At 32.8% G+C, this 18618-nt stretch overlaps 1 protein-coding gene across 8 annotated transcripts in view; it reads left to right on the forward strand.

Moving 5' to 3' along the window:
- The window catches only part of LOC126881421 (mucin-17-like), a 440757-nt gene that overhangs the window by 361702 nt on the left and 60437 nt on the right, over positions 1-18618 (forward strand). For all 8 annotated transcript variants that reach the window (XR_007696844.1, XM_050645687.1, XM_050645690.1 and 5 more), the window contains exon 8: positions 16387-16533. Coding sequence is in view for 7 of the 8 variants with exons in the window: in XM_050645687.1 (XP_050501644.1) it covers positions 16387-16533 (147 nt within the window). In the remaining variant the exon portion in view is untranslated. The remainder of the gene's footprint in view (positions 1-16386; positions 16534-18618) is intronic.

Raw genomic sequence — 18618 nt, forward strand, 5'->3', positions numbered from 1 at the left:
GAGTAACTTGTTTAATTTTAATGTTAGAAATTTTTTTATAAAACAAAAATGAAGCTTTTTTTAAACACTTTAAATAAGTTGAACTAAATTTTCCCCGAAATTTGCTTAATTTTTGGTTATTTCACGTTGAAGTATTCCATTTGGAACTTGACAAATATGAACCTATTTTTCATTAGCTATAACTCTGCTTCTACTAGGTGTAGAGACGTGATATATACACCATTTTTTTAAATTTTTTACAGGTTATATTTTTGCTGCTAAGAATGTTTTTTCGACAAAATACTTACTATTTGAGTTATTTACGAAAAACCGTCTAAAAGCGTGGTTATTTTGTTGAAAAAATGAACATATTCACTGCCAAATAACTCGAAAATATTCACTTAGTGAAAAAACTCTGTAGAAGAAAAGTTACTTAAAATTAGCCAGTTGATCCATCTCCTGACTTTCTTTGGACAAATATTTTTTCACCCCCAACAGGGGGTGAAAACCACCCCCAAGGCAAAAGCACATATCGGCACATTATCACTTTTTTTCTTTGACTTGTTAGCTATGTGTATGCCAAATTTCATGTCAATCCAAGCGGTTGTTTTAAATTTAGAGGTTTTGCAATATTTTGCCGTTAAAGAACGGACTATAAGTTGCTTTAATTAGTTTTTGAACTCGTGCATTTGTCGGCTCCCAGCTCCCCATTCACTTACCACAACTAGTCACCAATTGAACTACATTTTAAAAAATTCGTGTAAAATATCAGCATTTTGAATATGTAAAATGATTTTTTCTACGGATAATATTTTTAAAGTTATTCTAAATGTTTATAAAACACAAAATTTCAAAAATTTGGCATTAGGATTTTTAACTATATTAGATATTTTTTTTATCTTTTTTTAGTACATTTTAGTAGTATCACTTTTCTACTATTATTTGGCATACGCAGAATTGACCTATCTTTATTATTTTCTGTCTTACGTTATTGCAAAATAAAGTTCTCTGGGAAAAACAAATAGAATAACTTTTAACTAATTAATGGATCGGTCGCAAATTTTGAGGGTTTGTTAAGTACCCCAATACCCAACTTTGGGTGAAACACTAAAGTTCTAAGGTAGTTTTAATAAAAGTTATTAAAAAAATACCGGTTTTCACTTATTTTGCAGTTTGCGTAGCAACAAATTAACTTTTTAACTTGTTTCAACATGTTTCAATGTTCTAAAAAATTAAATTTTGTAATTTTATGTCAACTATTTAGCTTTTGAATGGAGTGAAAAAAATCGAAAAAATCGCGATTTTTGCACTAAATTGTTAATAATAATTAAAGAACGGACGCGAACTCAAGGCAATAAACAGGTAGGTTTTTTTCCTATAGGTCTAAAATAACTAAAGAAGTAGTCAGCTACCTGGATGTTTGAGTGTTCCGAACATGGTATATTTCTAGCATATTTCCCTGGAGTAGATTATCTATAAATCCATTATAAGCAAAACATCATAAATAATAAATAAATAATAATTATTTTTCAAGTCTTTCTATAAAAAATATTAGATGTACTAAATATAAGCATTGGGACAGATGATGTGGGAACGTAATCTACTAAAAACAAGATTTATTGTACGATTTGTAATGGATTTGTAGATTAATTTAGTATAGGACAGTGATTGAAAAGTTAGTTTTACGTGGGGCAATAATTTTTAACTGAATCCCTGTTTCTACGTAAATTACTGTTTCTGTCTAAATTATTTTTGTGCTTTGGCCATATTCACCCCAGTTTCTGAAATGTACGTCATTATTAGCCTTACTGTTGATTTATATATCCTAGTTTTCATTTCTATTTTAAGGTATTTGTTTCACCATAATACTATAATCCCGATCACCCTGTGGAAGCGGTCTGTTGATATTATCATAAATATAATTTTCTTCATAACTCTGCTCTTGGTTTTATTGTTCCTCACCGATTGTTCCTCATCTTTTTGTTGCTTGTATTCATTTCCTATTATGTAAGTCTTTGATAATTTTTGCGTATAATTTGTTAAACATTGACGTTACTGTAATCCCCCTGTATCTATCGGAGATTGTTTGATTTTACTTCTTATGAATTAGTATTCGGGAGCAGGGAGCAGGAAATTAATATTAATATCCCGGGAGCAGTCGCGCTCACTTCTGTAACGTAAGTAGTTGCGCATAGAGAAAAAATCTCACAATATAGATTTAAATCATATTTTCCACCCGCTTGGTACCTTTCTGGTCCACTGACTCTTCTATTTTTCAATTTGCCAATTTCTTTCTTTATTGGTTTGTTGATATTTCTATCGATTCTCCCTATATTTCTATATTGTGTATTTTTTAAAAATGAATAACCATTTTCAATTTCGTTGCAAAACGAAAATACAGCCGAACCATATTCTAGACTTGTGTATTTTTTATTCTCACCTGGCGAACCAGTAAAGATTTTTATTCAAGGTTTTTTTTCTCTAGACTAATTGTCTGCTTTTTGGTGAATTTTGGGTTTTGTCTTCCTTGTTTTGTTCATCCAAACTTCGATTTTGTGTCGTTTTCCGTTGACCAATTTTTAAAAGCCTTAAGGAGAGAGAAAAATGTAATGTTATTTTCTTGCTGTTTTTTCCTGATCTTGGAATCAATAATATATTTGCTGCTTTCAATTATTTTGGTCATAAGTTAAGTGAGTTTTTTGCTATAAATATAATTTAGAATATTTTTAATAATATAAGACCTATGACATAAAATCGATCCGAGAACTTCTTTTGCAGTTATTATCTTTATCAGTAGTATTTTCTGTATTCATCTAGTTAGAATTTTGGTGTCGTAGTCAGTTTTATAACCATACGGACCAAACGTTGTTAAAATGTATGCTTATCTTTTAATATCTTAAATTCATGTGCCTCCGATAATATCCCATCTCTATTCCGTTATTACTAATTGAGATAATTTAAATTTAACGTTAGTTTAGAGTGACATTTCGCACTATATTTATTCATGTAATTATTAATACATGAAGTTAAGATTATTGCCCCAATTATCCCAGCACATTTTACTATACACAATAGAATAATAATTATTGCACCATTATGTAAGAAATCTGCACCAATATTTTTAGTATTAGATATAAGAGAGGTGTACTATTTTATTTTTTATACATTAAACATTAAATAAAATCAATGGCACAAGTGTGTGTTTTATTTTTAATTGTATATACCAGCTAACTAACAATAATAATCTGTTTTAGATAGTATACTTCAATAATGAACATTTTTACAGTTTTAATTCTCAGTGAAATATCCTGATAGTAGTTGAAACTAACCTCATTTTTGTTTATTAAAACCTTTAAAGTATTTGGCAATAATATGTATTATTAAATTGTCATTTATGGTAACACGAGGTGGATGTCATGAGGACTCACTTTAAGGGAACATACATGTGCCTGCTCATAAAATGGACAGTTCGTCTGATGAGTGATATAAACCAATTGGATCGAACATTTTCTAAAGATTTTTAATTTACTTGGATCATTTTTAAAATTTTTGAATAAAAAAATATACCATGATACATAATAGTAGGGGAGGAAAGTATGCTAAATGTGCCGTCACTCGAGCGCTTTGGGGACCTATTGGGTTGTGAAGAGTAGGTTCTAAAACCAAAAAAAGTTAAGTAAAGTTTTCCATTTTAGTGGGGACTTTCCATTTTTAATTTACTTTTCCATTTTCAACAAATATTTTTTCCGATTATAGCGTCATCTATCCGTAATTAAAAAAATTGTTTAAAATAAAAGTTACTTATTTTTACGTAAGAAATCCGAATCCGCAATAAAAAAATGGAGGCTCCTATTTAAAAGTAACCCCCCACCCCACATCCGTGGGGTGTCGTGTTTGGTGCCATTCGATAGATTTTTCAAACATATTGAATAAGTGTATTTTTTAGTTTTTCGATCTGATGTTCATTTCGCGAAATATCGCGGGATTTGTATTTAAAATTTTAAATTTACCCCCCACTCCTCTCCGTGGGCAGTCATGTTTGGTATCATTCGATAGTTTTTTCACAAATATTGAGCACGTATTTTTTAGTTTTTATATCTATCGTTTATTTCGCGAAATATTCGCTTTTTTCTTGTGAAACTTTGTGACTCGCCCATCTCCTTACGCCCCGCCCAAATCGTCAGCATGTACTTACAGTCAGAAAAATGAAAGATTACCCAAGAGCGATCACATCAATCACTTATTTTGTATTTGCTGTCTTTTTCTATAACAATCATTTGTTATTTATAGAAAAAGACAGCAAATACAAAATAAGTGATTGATGAATTTCTCCGACTGTAACTTACCTTATCTTTATCTGACTATTTCGAGTTTTTCTAAGGATAGATTTATTTTTCGGCCCCCCTTAACGAACTCCCCTGTGTTTAGTGCCAATATATGGTAAATGTACATCTAATCTACAGGGTCCCAGGGTTCTCCCCATATGATAATCTGACGCGCTCGAGTTAATGCAAAAATCCCCGCTTGGGCTCCCCTACCATTAGAAGTTTTTTACTTTATTATAAGTTTGTTTAAACTATCGTATACAGCCAACTACTTGGATTTCTCCTTTTAATTTTTTAAACATTTTTAACTTCTCCGTATTCTTTGTGTACTAAAACTCTTATTTTAATAATAAAAAATGTATAAACATTTTCAATTTCTTTGCAACACGAAAACGCAGCAGCTGCATAATACTCTGGTTAAATTGGAGAGTGCAGGAAGAGTCTATACCGGTTTCGGAGGTCTTTTCCCCCTCATCAGTAGTCCCATATCCTCTTCTATCCGATTTCTTTAGGTATTCACACTTTGGGCCTTTCCGAATTGCAAAAAAAAAGAAATGTCACGGATGAACTAGAGCCATATCAATCGAAGTTGCACAGAAAACAACAATAAATATCGTTCCCATATCACCAGATTGACAACAGGTGGAATATTTTCTTTGGTTACACCTCCTAAGATTTTCAAAATTTATAAATCAAACAGGATGCCGAGGAAATTAAGATGAGAGAATTTTAAATAATTCGCAAATCATCTGCTAAGCGTGGTAAAAGTTCCAACAAGAAAGATTCCTTAATACTCCTACAAAAGAGTAAATAAACAGAAAATGTATAAACATTTTCAATTTCTTTGCAACACGAAAATGCAGCAGCTGCATAATGCTCTGATTAAATTGGAGAGTGCAGGAAGAGTCTATACCGGTTTCGGAGGTCTTTTCCCCCTCATCAGTAGTCCCATATCCTCTTCTATCCGATTTATTTAGGTATTCACACTTTGGGCCTTTCCGAATTGCAAAAAAAAAGAAATGTCACGGATGAACTAGAGCCATATCAATCGAAGTTGCACAGAAAACAACAATAAATATCGTTCCCATATCACCAGATTGACAACAGGTGGAATATTTTCTTTGGTTACACCTCCTAAGATTTTCAAAATTTATAAATCAAACAGGATGCCGAGGAAATTAAGATGAGAGAATTTTAAATAATTCGCAAATTATCTGCTAAGCGTGGTAAAAGTTCCAACAAGAAAGATTCCTTAAGACTCCTACAAAAGAGTAAATAAACAGAAAATGTATAAACATTTTCAATTTCTTTGCAACACGAAAACGCAGCAGCTGCATAATACTCTGGTTAAATTGGAGAGTGCAGGAAGAGTCTATACCGGTTTCGGAGGTCTTTTCCCCCTCATCAGTAGTCCCATATCCTCTTCTATCCGATTTCTTTAGGTATTCACACTTTGGGCCTTTCCGAATTGCAACAAAAAAGAAATGTCACGGATGAACTAGAGCCATATCAATCGAAGTTGCATAGAAAACAACAATAAATATCGTTCCCATATCACCAGATTGACAACAGGTGGAATATTTTCTTTGGTTACACCTCCTAAGATTTTCAAAATTTATAAATCAAACAGGATGCCGAGGAAATTAAGATGAGAGAATTTTAAATAATTCGCAAATCATCTGCTAAGCGTGGTAAAAGTTCCAACAAGAAAGATTCCTTAATACTCCTACAAAAGAGTAAATAAACAGAAAATGTATAAACATTTTCAATTTCTTTGCAACACGAAAATGCAGCAGCTGCATAATGCTCTGATTAAATTGGAGAGTGCAGGAAGAGTCTATACCGGTTTCGGAGGTCTTTTCCCACTCATCAGTAGTCCCATATCCTCTTCTTTTGCCACGCTGAGCAGATGAGTTGTGAATTATTTAAAATTCTCTCATCTTAATTTCCTCGGCATCCTATTTGATTTATAAATTTTGAAAATCTCAGGAGGTGTAACCAAAGAAAGTATTCCACCAGTTGTCAATCTGGTGGTATGGGAACGATATTTATTGTCGTTTCCTGTGCTACTTCGGTTGATAACTTAGCTACTGATTATTCCGTCAAAAAAATGTCTAAATTACTGGATCATCTATTTTATTCGAATTTTTTCCCGAATAAATCTTCTGCACGTGCTCTCTCATTCAGTATTCTTCCATGCACAGATTATCCCTGTAGAGGTCTGCTAGTATGTATTGTATATCTAGTTTAGTTAAGCGTTGCGGGTTCGCTTCCATACTTTGACAGAAAAAAAAATAATTTTGGCAATACATTTATTATCAATATAATCAAAGCCAACAAATTTGACAATTCCAGAACAAAATGAAGATACAAACACCAAAGGATATTACAATGATAAACATTCTAAACTAAAGAAAAAAGAGAGAAAGCATAGAGGAATTGAATTGAATTAGTAATCATGCAAAATCTTCGAAAAACGCAGAGAACATGCGGACCCTCGAAAACTCGATCAGAACGACACATAAACTTCAACTTCAATCATATAGATTTGTGTGCTTCTACATAATATATAGGGCTTGCTTTTTAACGATTCTCATTTGTTTCGAGCTTTTTTCATAATGTCGTATAATCCGTGTATAATATTAATATACGACACTATGACAGAAGCTCGAAACAAATGGGAATCGTTGAAAAGCCCTATTAAATCAAAAATTGCATCCAAAAACTTTTTTCTTATAATCTTTTTTTTGATTATAATTTTTTATAAAAAATGTAAATTTAAATTTCATTATTGAAGTATAGCTATTATAAATCTTCATTGATTTTATTATTATTACCAGTTTTAACGCGCACAGCTATGTATTTGCACATTTTTAATAATTTAAAATATATTTTTAGGTTCTAACTAATACCAACTAAAATTAGGTTAATGTTTAAAATTTATCCCGTTAATAATTAAAAATATTAATCTTGATATAAATATCTTTTCTAAATATTAATTTTAAGTAATGCTAAAATGTTGTTAATATTTTTATGTTATACTACTTAAAATATTATGTCACATATATGGGTTTAAAATACGAATATTTCGAAGTATTTGGTACACATTTCTTGGTATATCTAAACAATAATTTTCTATATTTATACTAACATACTCACATTATACTATTTATTTTTATGCAACCGCAAATACCACCTGAATATTACAAAACTTAATCGATAGATGTGATAATGTCAAAAGGTCTACACTTTGTTGTTACTCATTAATTTACTCCAAAATTACACAATATTAACTCAGTGGAGAATTAGTATATTATTCAACGAGCGTGTAATGATGGCTATTACCCATGATGATGAAGTTTACGACACGAGCTGTAGGTGAGTCTCGTAATTCATCAGAGCGAGCAATAGCCATTACATGCAAGTAGAATACTATACTTTTGCTGCGACCTTTTTTATTTTAATTTTTTTTAAACAAATTCACAAAAATAATTTTTTTATTGCGAACGTTTTTTTTTAGATCATTTGGGTTATTCTGTGCAAAAAAGGTCGCTTGTAATTTTTCTGTAAAATTGATTGTTGTCGAGTAAAATTCACAAAAATAATTTTTTTATTGCGAACGTTTTTTTTTTAGATCATTTGGGTTATTCTGTGCAAAAAAGGTCGCTTGTAATTTTTCTGTAAAATTGATTGTTGTCGAGTTATATGGCCATTTTCGCATTTTTCAAATTTTAAATCGCATATAACTCGACAAAAATCAATTTTAGATAAAATTCAGAAGAGACCTTTTCTGCTCAGAATGTCGCAAATTATCTAAAAAAAAAATTTCTAAGTGAAAAAATTATTTTTGTGAATGTGTTAAAAAATAGCTTTGTAATAAAATAATGACAAAAACCTCTTCAGGACCTTGAAGAAGGGGGTTTGAAACTTGATTTGGTTATTTTTTGAATTTCATAATAATAATTTTTAATCGAGTTATTAAGTCTTGAAAATGGCCATTTTCGCATTTTTCAAATTTTTAATCGCATATAACTCGACAAAAATCTATTTTAGAAAAAAATGCTAAGAAATCTTTTTTGCTCAGAATGACCGAAGTTATCTAAAAAAAATTGTTCAAAATGAAAAAATTATTTTTGTGAATTTACTAAAAAAATTGTTTAATAGTTATTTATGAAACAGTTCATGAAGTATGCTTTTTGCGAACGCACGCGATATTTAGAGCACGAGCGACAGCGGAGCGAGTGCTATACATCGCGTAGGTTGGTAAAAAGTACTTCACGCACAGTTTCATACAATATTTTTTCTACTCTACCATAAACAAATAAAAAACTGTAACTCTTCGTCACTGGAATTCATTTCTATTCTACAATTTTTAGAACTTTAACATTTAAAAATTCTAAATTCTTTCAAACCACAAAACTGTCAAAACTTTTGTCGTAATTTATTGCTCATTATGCCATCACTATGACAACGCGAAAGTTAAGGATATTTGATTATAAGAAAGTGTGTTAAAAACAGTGCGAAAAAGTAAGTCCCATTTAAAATACATTGTTACTTCACGCACACTTTAAACACTTCACGCAGTGCTATCTATCATGACAGTTTTCACGAACTAAAAACTTACACATAATGTGACATAGAGTAGATAAACAATTTTTCGACCACGGCACCTTGTGGATTGTGGATATGTTACAAGGACCTCTTTTTGAGTAAGTTTGTGCAAAAAAATCGAATCGAAATAATTTCGCTAGCGGGGGCGACGATACAGTCCGGTCTATCAGAACAATGTTAGTTAAGAATATAAACAACTTTTTAGCAATTACTAATAATAGTTCAATCATGTGGTAGTTTTACCTGGAAAGTTTTCCGGGAGTTCTGAAAATTGGTAATTTTATGGATTTCGGTATGCTCTTTTCGAATTTCAACTTTGCTACCTCGTATCTTCGCCGCTCGCGCCGCCATATTGAAAAAATGGCGTCTAATTACAGTTTTTTGGGAATATCTCATTTTCAACGCATTTTACGAAAAAAACATTTCTGTACAAAATTAAACTAGAAAAAATTTCCTACAATTTATGTATTTATAATTTTTTTATAAAATTAATCGTTTTTGACGATTAGGATCTTTAGGATATCCGTGAAATATAATTATGGCATTGGATTGATCTTTCGATTTAATTTAATAGAAAGTCACCAGGGGAAGATCAAATACCAAATGAACTCTTAAAATATGAAGGTGATCACCTTTTAAAACCACTGCAATTTCTTATTCATAAAATGATCACCACGAACAGAATACCAGATGAATGGAGGAGAGAGATCATGCTGATGTTCTTCAAAAGGGGAGATAAGAAAGACCCAAATAATTATCGAGCAATAAATCTTTTAAATACAACACTCAAATTGACAACAATAATTATAGCTACAAAAATAAACGAACGCATAACTCTGCAAGAGGAACAGCAAGGATTTTGGGATAGGAAGATCATGCACGTATGCAGTTTTTGTAATACGACAAATAAAAGAAAAGTCCCTCGAATACAACAAACCAGCATAGTATAACATACACATATTATGTGCCTGATAGATTTGAAGAAAGCGTTTGATAAAGTGAAAATTCGGGACGCGACACATTTATTATAATGAAAAGGGAATATCACTGGATTTAATAAACACTATTGAGAATAAATATATATATAAATATAACATAGCTATGGTAAGATGTAAGGGAAAACTATCGCAACCTATCAAGTATGAAACTGGCGTTAGACAAGGAGATTCGCTGAGCCCATTAATATTTAATCTGATAATGGATGAAATCATAAAGAAAGTTAAAAAAGAAGAGGATATAGAATGGGAGAAAAGGAAATAAAGATAATCTGCTACGCCGACTCGCCATAATAACAGCCGAAAATGAAGATGACCTACAAAGATTAATCAAATAAAAAAGATTAAGTTTTCACTCTAATGGCATATAAGACAACGTAATGTTACTCTACATCCCACCAGACTGAAAACAATGGGAACCTTCTCTGGTGACAGCTCCGAGGCTTCTACAATTTGCAAGCCATACGGATGCTGAGACTAAGGAAGATGAGGGAATTTTACAATTTATAATTCACGTCCCATCTGCTCAGCGCGGTAAAGTTCCAACGAGAATGGTTCCCTTCGTACTCCAATCAGAGTAAACATATAAATCAAAACTGAAAATGGTTATTCATTTTTGATTAATTAAAGAATTCGAAGATACGGCTCTCATATACAACATGGTGATCTCAACACAGAAAACTAAATCGATAGTAATATCAGATAAACCGAGACGACGTTAATGGGTCGTAAATAACAAAATAATAGAACAAGTGATGGAAACGGGATACTTGGGAGTAAAACGACAAGCTACGGAAAAGTGGAAGAAGAAGTACAAAAACAAGTGAACATGACGAACAGAGCAGCAGGATGTATCAACAATACAATCTGAAGAAACAAATACCTCACAATGGAAACGAAAACCAGGATATATAAGTCAACAATAAGACCGATAATGACGAACACAGCGGAAACAAGAGCAGATACGGCGAAAACACAAAACTGCTGAAAACAACGGACGTGAAAATCTTACGAAAAATAACAAACCAAACTCTAAGAGACAGAGTAAGAAGTGAGGAAATACGAGCGAGATGTATAGAAGAAATAAACATGTGGACCAGAAGAAGAAAAATAGAATGGAATCAACACATAGAAAGAATGACAGAAAATAGAATAGTACGAATAGCAAGAGACAAATCGCCAAATGGAAGAAGATCATTGGGACCACCGAGGAAAAGATGGTCAGACTATGTTAATTGAGGCTTAAAATGGAAGTAAAACAAGCATTTAGTGTATTTATAAAGCAGGAAGAAGAAGAAGAAGAAGATTAATATTTTGATCAAACGTACTTGATGTAATTACTGCAAATAGATGAAAGTGGTTCACCGCGATGCCAAATGACTCGGTGTAATAAGTGCCCCCGTCGATGACATACATTGTATCGCCAATATTTATGTCTCCAGAATTTTCGACTCTAACCTTTGCTTTTTGATTCCAGTGCAGATTGATAATAATTCGTATATCTCGCTTGTCCACATTATTTTCTTTTAAAAGTTCTACGAGCTTCTGATCCTGAAGGATCCTGAAGACACCATGGACCGACAAAGTTACCAATGAAGAAGTACTACGGAGGATAAACACAACCGCAGATTTGATCAACATCGTGAAGGGCCGTAAGCTGCAGTACTTGGGACATATAATGAGAAATCAATGCAGATACGAGCTACTCCAAGAAAAGTGGCCCCCAGGACAAAGAAGAATATGCTGGCCTGCTAACCTGGGAGCATAGTATAGAAATACCTCAACCCAACTATTCCGTATAACAACCAACAAGATCATCATAGCCAGAATGATCGCCAACATTCGTATCAGACAGGCACTTTAAGAAGAAGAAGAGCTTCTGACGCACTCAAACGCAATCAAAAGAATACGACATCAGAAACTAGAGATCATCAAAATGAGATCATCTGGCTGGAAAGGATTAATACCGGCGGCAATAGTAGAATATGTTAGAAAATTATACGTAAAAGATTTGGTGGTCTAGATCAGTGTTTCCCAAACTTATCTAAAGCGCGACCCCTTTTTGTTAAAAAAATTGTTCACGACCCCCTACTCATCACCCAAACCAAAATAGCGACAAAAATAGCGTGCCTAATTTACAACTGATGGTTTCTCAAATTTTATTTTACTTTACTGTTTAAATTCAAACTAAATACATTTAAAAAATTCAACAATTATTTTAATAATTTCGATCTGTCCCACTAGTACACTAGTAGTACTTCTGCCAGACTAGCATTTACAATAAAAATAAATAATAAAAAGTCGACTGCACATTGTACACCGCGACATCTTGGTGTCTACATCGCAATACTTTTCCATGATATTCGCGAAGGCTCTACTCCTTACTTCGCTACTAGATGGCACTCTGGAACGTTCTCGTAGCCTCGTTTTGGCTTTATATAAGCGGCGATGTGCAATGAGACCTCAGTTCGAAACAGCACGTTGTGGCGAATGCAGCGGTATTAAGTAATGAGTAAATATTTTGCGACTTACGTATTCCCGTTTACGTATTTACTTCTACAATAAATTACAAATTATGGATAAGTTTTTAAAAAGAAGTGCAGAACCATCTACGTCTGAAAGTGGCAGTAATAATAAGAAAAACAGACTTTACAGTGATGAATATCTTAAATATGATTTTACCATTATTTCCAATAAACCACAATGTGTTATTTGTGGAGAAGTATTGTCAAACGAAACCATGAAGCCATCAAAGTTACTTCGACATTTAAATAGCAAATATCCAGATAAAAAAGACAAACCCGTAGAATTCTTTGAAAGAAAGCTGAACGTCCTTCACAAACAGCAAGATACTTTTCAATTGGCAACCACTGCTAACGAAAAAGCATTATTAGCAAGTTATAAAGTTGCTTATCGCGTTGCCAAAACTAGTAATCCGCACACAATTGCTGAAAATCTGATTTTGCCAGCAGCTGTTGAAATGGTACATATAATGATTGGTGAAAAAGAGTCTGCAAAGTTAAAAACAATACCTCTGTCAAATAATACTATCCAAAGAAGAATTAGTGATATGGCAGAAGATATTCAAGCACAAGTTTTGGAAAATCTTAATAAATGCACGTACTTCTCTCTTCAAATGGACGAATCCACGGATATATCTAACTGTGCCCAATTTATTACGTTTGTAAGATATGATACAAATAATGGCATTCAAGAAGATATTGTATTTTGTTCCCCATTGGAGACCAATACCACTGGAAAATGTTATTTCGACAGTTTTGTGAAACGCACAAGTAAATATGTTATTGACTGGGGAAAATGTATTGCTATATGCACAGGTGGCGCTAAAGCTATGACAGGACATCAATCTGGTCTTGTCGTCAGATTACAAGAAATAATGCCTAATGCCACATGGAGACATTGTTTTTACATCGAGAAGCTCTGGCGTCAAAAGCTTTACCTCCTGAAATGGACTGTGTTATGAAATCCATCATTAAAGTTGTAAATTCCATTAAAGGAAAAGCTTTACAGACCCGTATTTTTCGAAAAATCTGCGAAGACATGGGTGCTATATTTCAAAATCTTCTCTATCACACCGAAGTAAGGTGGCTTTCAAGGGGCAACGTCTTAAAAAGAGTATTTGACTTAAGAGCAGAGCTTTTAATGTATTTGAAAGATGAGAAGTCCCCATATGAAAATCAATTTCCCGATCCTATTTGGCTTTTGAAACTAGGTTTCCTTGCTGATATATTCGAACAATTAAATATTTTGAACAGTAATTTGCAAGGTCGCGACATTAATATAATTACAGCCACAGATAAAATTAAGGGGTTTATAAGAAAAATCGATTTATGGTCAACTTCACTTGGCAAAAAGCAGCTCGATTCATTCCAGTGCGTTCAGGAAATTATAGAAAATGTATGTTACAGTGCTACAAATTTTTAACAAGTTTATGCGGCATGCAAGTTTCTGTGCTTAATTTAAAACAACAGCTCTGTGATTATTTTCCCGAAGAAATTCAAAACAGTTACGACAGTTGCAGATGGATACTGAATCCGTTTTTAGCCGATTCCTTTCAACATGCTGAAATACCAATAAACATGAAAGAACAACTTATTGAAATATCAAGTGATGGAATGTTGAAGCTCCAATTTTTTTCCCAGAACCCGGACGAATTTTGGACCAAAAAGATGCAGGAATACCCTCAGTTGGCGAATGAAGCTGTAAAATATTTGGTTCCATTTGTAACATCATACTTATGTGAGTTAAGTTTCTCGTCTATGACTGCCATTAAAACAAAAGTGAGAAATCGTCTCGTACTTGAAAACGATATAATTGTGTGTGTCTCAAATTAGTCCTGTCGCCAGGGGGGGTACAACGGCCTCGTTAATTCAGATGGACTTACCCAAGTTTTTTTTATGTATTTTGACCCGTAGAACACGAATTTTTTGGGTAACAGTTGATCCGGATGTCGATAAGATTGTTATAGACCAAGAACTTGAGGAATCAAATAACAGCGATTTTTGGCAAAACAAAACAATATTTTGTATTTTTTGGGTCATTTTAAGCAAAAAATATTTCTACAAGTTTTTTAGTAGGATGCACAGTTTTCGAGATAAACGCGGTTGAACTTTCAAAAAATCGAAAAACTGCAATTTTTAAACCCGAATAACTTTTGATTAAAAAATAAAATAGCAATTCTGCTTAGCGCCTTTGAAAGTTCAAGTCAAATTATGTCGGTTTTGATTATTTGCATTGCTAAAAATTTATTGTGTTATTGTTAAACAAAGCTACAAACAACTAGTGGGTGAGTGATGTTTCTATGATTTCTCATTTAAAATCGAACGAGTAGGTAGAATAGGTACTAGTGCAATCAAGACTATTTCTACGTTACATGCGTTAAAACACATGTAAAAGCACGGGAAACCCTACGTGTTTATAGCTTTGTTAAACAATAAAAAAATAAATTTTTACCAATGGAAATAATCAAAACCGATATAATTTGACTTAAACTTTTAAATGCGGTAAGCAGACTTGCTATTTTATTTTTTAATCAAAAGTTATTCGGGTTCAAAAATTGCAATTTTTCGATTTTTTTAAAGTTCAACCGCGTTTATCTCGAAAACTGTGCATCCTACGAAAAAACTTGTAGAAATATTTTTTACTTAAAATGGCCCAAAAAATACAAAATAGTGTTTTGTTTTGCCAAAAATCGCTGTTATTTGATTCCTCAAGTTCTTGGTCTATAACAATCTTATCGACATCCGGATCAACTGTTACCCAAAAAATTCGTGTTCTACGGGTCAAAATACATAAAAAAAACTTGAGTAAGTCCATCTGAATTAACGAGGCCGTTGTACCCCCCCTGGCGACAGGACTAAATACACAGCCTAGATTTGAAAGACTAGTTTCAAAAAAACAGGCTCATCGGTCTCATTAACATTGTAATATTTGACTTTATTTTTTTCTTTTACTTTCAAGGACTTTTAATATTTAGTTTTATGTTTCGTTTGATAATTAATTGTTAATTTTTATTTACGGCTTTATTAAAATAAAAATACATGATTTAACAAAGTAGTGTTTTTGTCTTATTTTGGAAATTTCCGGCGACCCCCCTAGTACCTCATTGCGACCCCCCAGGGGGTCGCGACCCACACTTTGGGAAACACTGGTCTAGATGAATAATACTCTCTGACGCTAGTACGCGAATACTATTGAGTTGACAGAAAAAATTACAAATATATAAATTGTAGGAAATTTTCTCTAGTTTAATATACAGAGATACGAGGTAGCAAAGTTGAAATTCAAATAGGGCATACTAAAATCCGTAAAGTAACCAATTATTAAAACTCCCGGAAAACTTTCCAGGTAAACCTCGTTTTTAGGCCAAATGACTGAACTATAATCATGGACCAAATTAGATATTAAATAGTACTTAATCAATAATTATCATAAATAATATTTACGTTATAAGAAAAAATCAAAATAAATCTAACAATATCATAAAATTAACACTAATGTCCCAATCGGATCCCGGTGAATTCGTAACTATTTTAATCCCCCATCCTAATTACAGGCCAATTGGTAACAGATGAATTTAAATAATATTGTTTCAATTATTTTATTAAGATATTTCAATTTTTGCTATTTTTTATAGGTACATATAATACAAATATAATGTTTTTAAGCAAACCAAGAAACATACGGTTTAGATTTAAGGTATTAGATTTAATCAATGGTTTCGAATTCACCTGAAGAAAGTTCCGAGTTGGCAGGTCAGGTAATAGAAAAGTTACGAATTGGCCGGTGTACATTTTGATTTGAAAATTTTTGTCATTAAAAGTTACGAGTTGGCGCGTGTCCTTCCAATCGAATCTCCTTGTCAACGTCCAGTGCTCAAGTTGTTTCGCTTTTGGATTGAAATATAAGAATAATTTTGTTGGATTAACACCTACTTACATATTAAAAACTTTCAGGTCGATACATCTAACCAAAAGGACCACGACGATGGAATCCACGTAATATCTATCGATGAACCTGTTAATGCCCTTCAGTCAGCAAATCTTGTCAAGGGGGATTTTGTATCCTCAACTGCTAACTCCGTTTCTGATATTTTGCCATTGGTAAACTAAACAACAAAATTAATAATGAGTTTCATATAATAATCTCATAGATTTTTTTCATGGAGGATACTTAGGTTAAAGGCGAAAAGAAATTGACTTTTAAATGCGAATATAAAACCTTTAGACTCTAAAACTTATCAATATACCCCAAGAAATGAAGCATTTAACTCTCGTAAGACGGTACCTAGATTCTTACATTAACAACGGTGCGGGGTGCATTTGCACCCCATCCTTGTATACATTTTTTATAGGTAAACGTAGAGAAAATTCATTTGAAAGATAATTAGAACTTGTTTATTATAAATAGTATGAAACATAAATTTAGAAATAAAGTGCTAATTTCTTCCTTACAAAAAGTGAATTATGGTTGCAAAACAAACATGAAATATTTCACAGGTGAGCGACCCAAACAAAGTCTTTACACCCAATATAATAATGCCGGGAATTTGTTCTTTTGTTCTCTGACATAAGTAACACCCACCTTGTCCCGTAGCTCTGCCCTCTAGGTAAAACATCAGAAATGTCCAATTCAAGATATGCAATGTTCACCATTTGATGTAAACTGATGCAGTGCATATTATTTGTTTGATATCTCTAGATAACATTTTCTTTCGCCAATTCCCCATCGTAAGTCTAATAAAAAACTCCGTCTTCCATTCAAATGATTCCCATCGCACTTCTGATTTTTTATTTTCCAAATTTTAAAAGAGTTTATGGCTGAAATGTCTTATACAGTCGAACCCGCTTATTAGAATACCGGTTATATTAATATCCCGGTTTAAGGAATATAAATTTGATGTATCGAAACGTTTCTACTGGCAACCAATGATCGGTTATTAGAATATCCCGGTTATAGGAATACTTTTGATTGGCACAAAGGCGATTCCAATAAGCGCGTTCGACTGTATGTGATAAAACATTACTATGGGCCATCTGCGTGTTTGGCGTTGCGTTGTGTATTGTTGTTCTATTTTGTTTAGTACGTCAACAGCTCCTTTTGCTTTTTTATAATGAAGTGTCATTTCAGGTTTGCAGTTCGGCAGATTCACTCTCGTTAAGCAATTCTCTGTCACTCAACTCTTGCTTGGTTTGCCACCTTTCGTTCAAATTTCGGATCATAATTATTGTCTATTAAAAATCCTAGTTCTTTAATAAAAAATTCTATGTGTCACTTGCACCAACCAACTTACTACAATCAACAAGACTTGCGTAGAAACTGAAATAAAAAATCTTGTCAAGCTGAACCTATTACCAAACTCGCCCTAGGGTGCAGCTGCACCCCGCACCGGCTTAAGAGGGTTAAAGAACGAAAAATGACTGGCCACTATTTTTTAGGTGGAGTATCTGGGGGAAGTCAATAGAAAAGGCGTACCATCTAGGTGGTATCTAAATTTATACTTTCTATGTTTTTTACTAGCATTTAAGCAAACATAGCGACTTTTTTCATTCATTTTAATTTCGTATAAAATAACTTATTATACACTGTGTCGCATTTAATATGAAGACACCCTTATATTCCGGCTATCAAAATAAGTAGATATTTGAAATTTTGCACAGTCATACATATAACTAAAAGTTAAATTTTAAACGCGGCCTACTACGAATCCACAAACAGGGTGAATTTTTAATATTTTGCTTCGCGTTAGAGATATGAAAAAAAGTTATTTGGAAAAAATGTTCCGAATATTATGATAACCCTACATACCAACTTTGATGACAAAATTCGCACTTTTAGTTTTTTCAGTATTTGTAGTCAGGATCCTAAAACCAAAAGTTGGATGTCCTGAGATATATCTCGGGACAGCAGTATCGGAATTTTAGGGTCCTGAATACAAATAATGACAAAACAAAAAGTGCGAATTTTGTCGTGAAATTTGGTACGTGGAGTTAGAATATTTGGACCAACTTTTCCAAATTACTTGTCGATATCTCTAACGCTAAGCAAAATATTGAAAATTCACCCTGTTTGGGATTCGCAGTAGGCCGCGTATTTCTATCCGCGACTATCTTAAAAAATGTGAAGCACCAACCTGTATGACCATGCAAAATTTTAAATCTGTATTTATTTTGATAGGCGAAATATAG

This window comes from Diabrotica virgifera, chromosome 3 (genome assembly GCF_917563875.1).
Source record: "Diabrotica virgifera virgifera chromosome 3, PGI_DIABVI_V3a".
NCBI classification, from domain to species: domain Eukaryota; kingdom Metazoa; phylum Arthropoda; class Insecta; order Coleoptera; family Chrysomelidae; genus Diabrotica; species Diabrotica virgifera.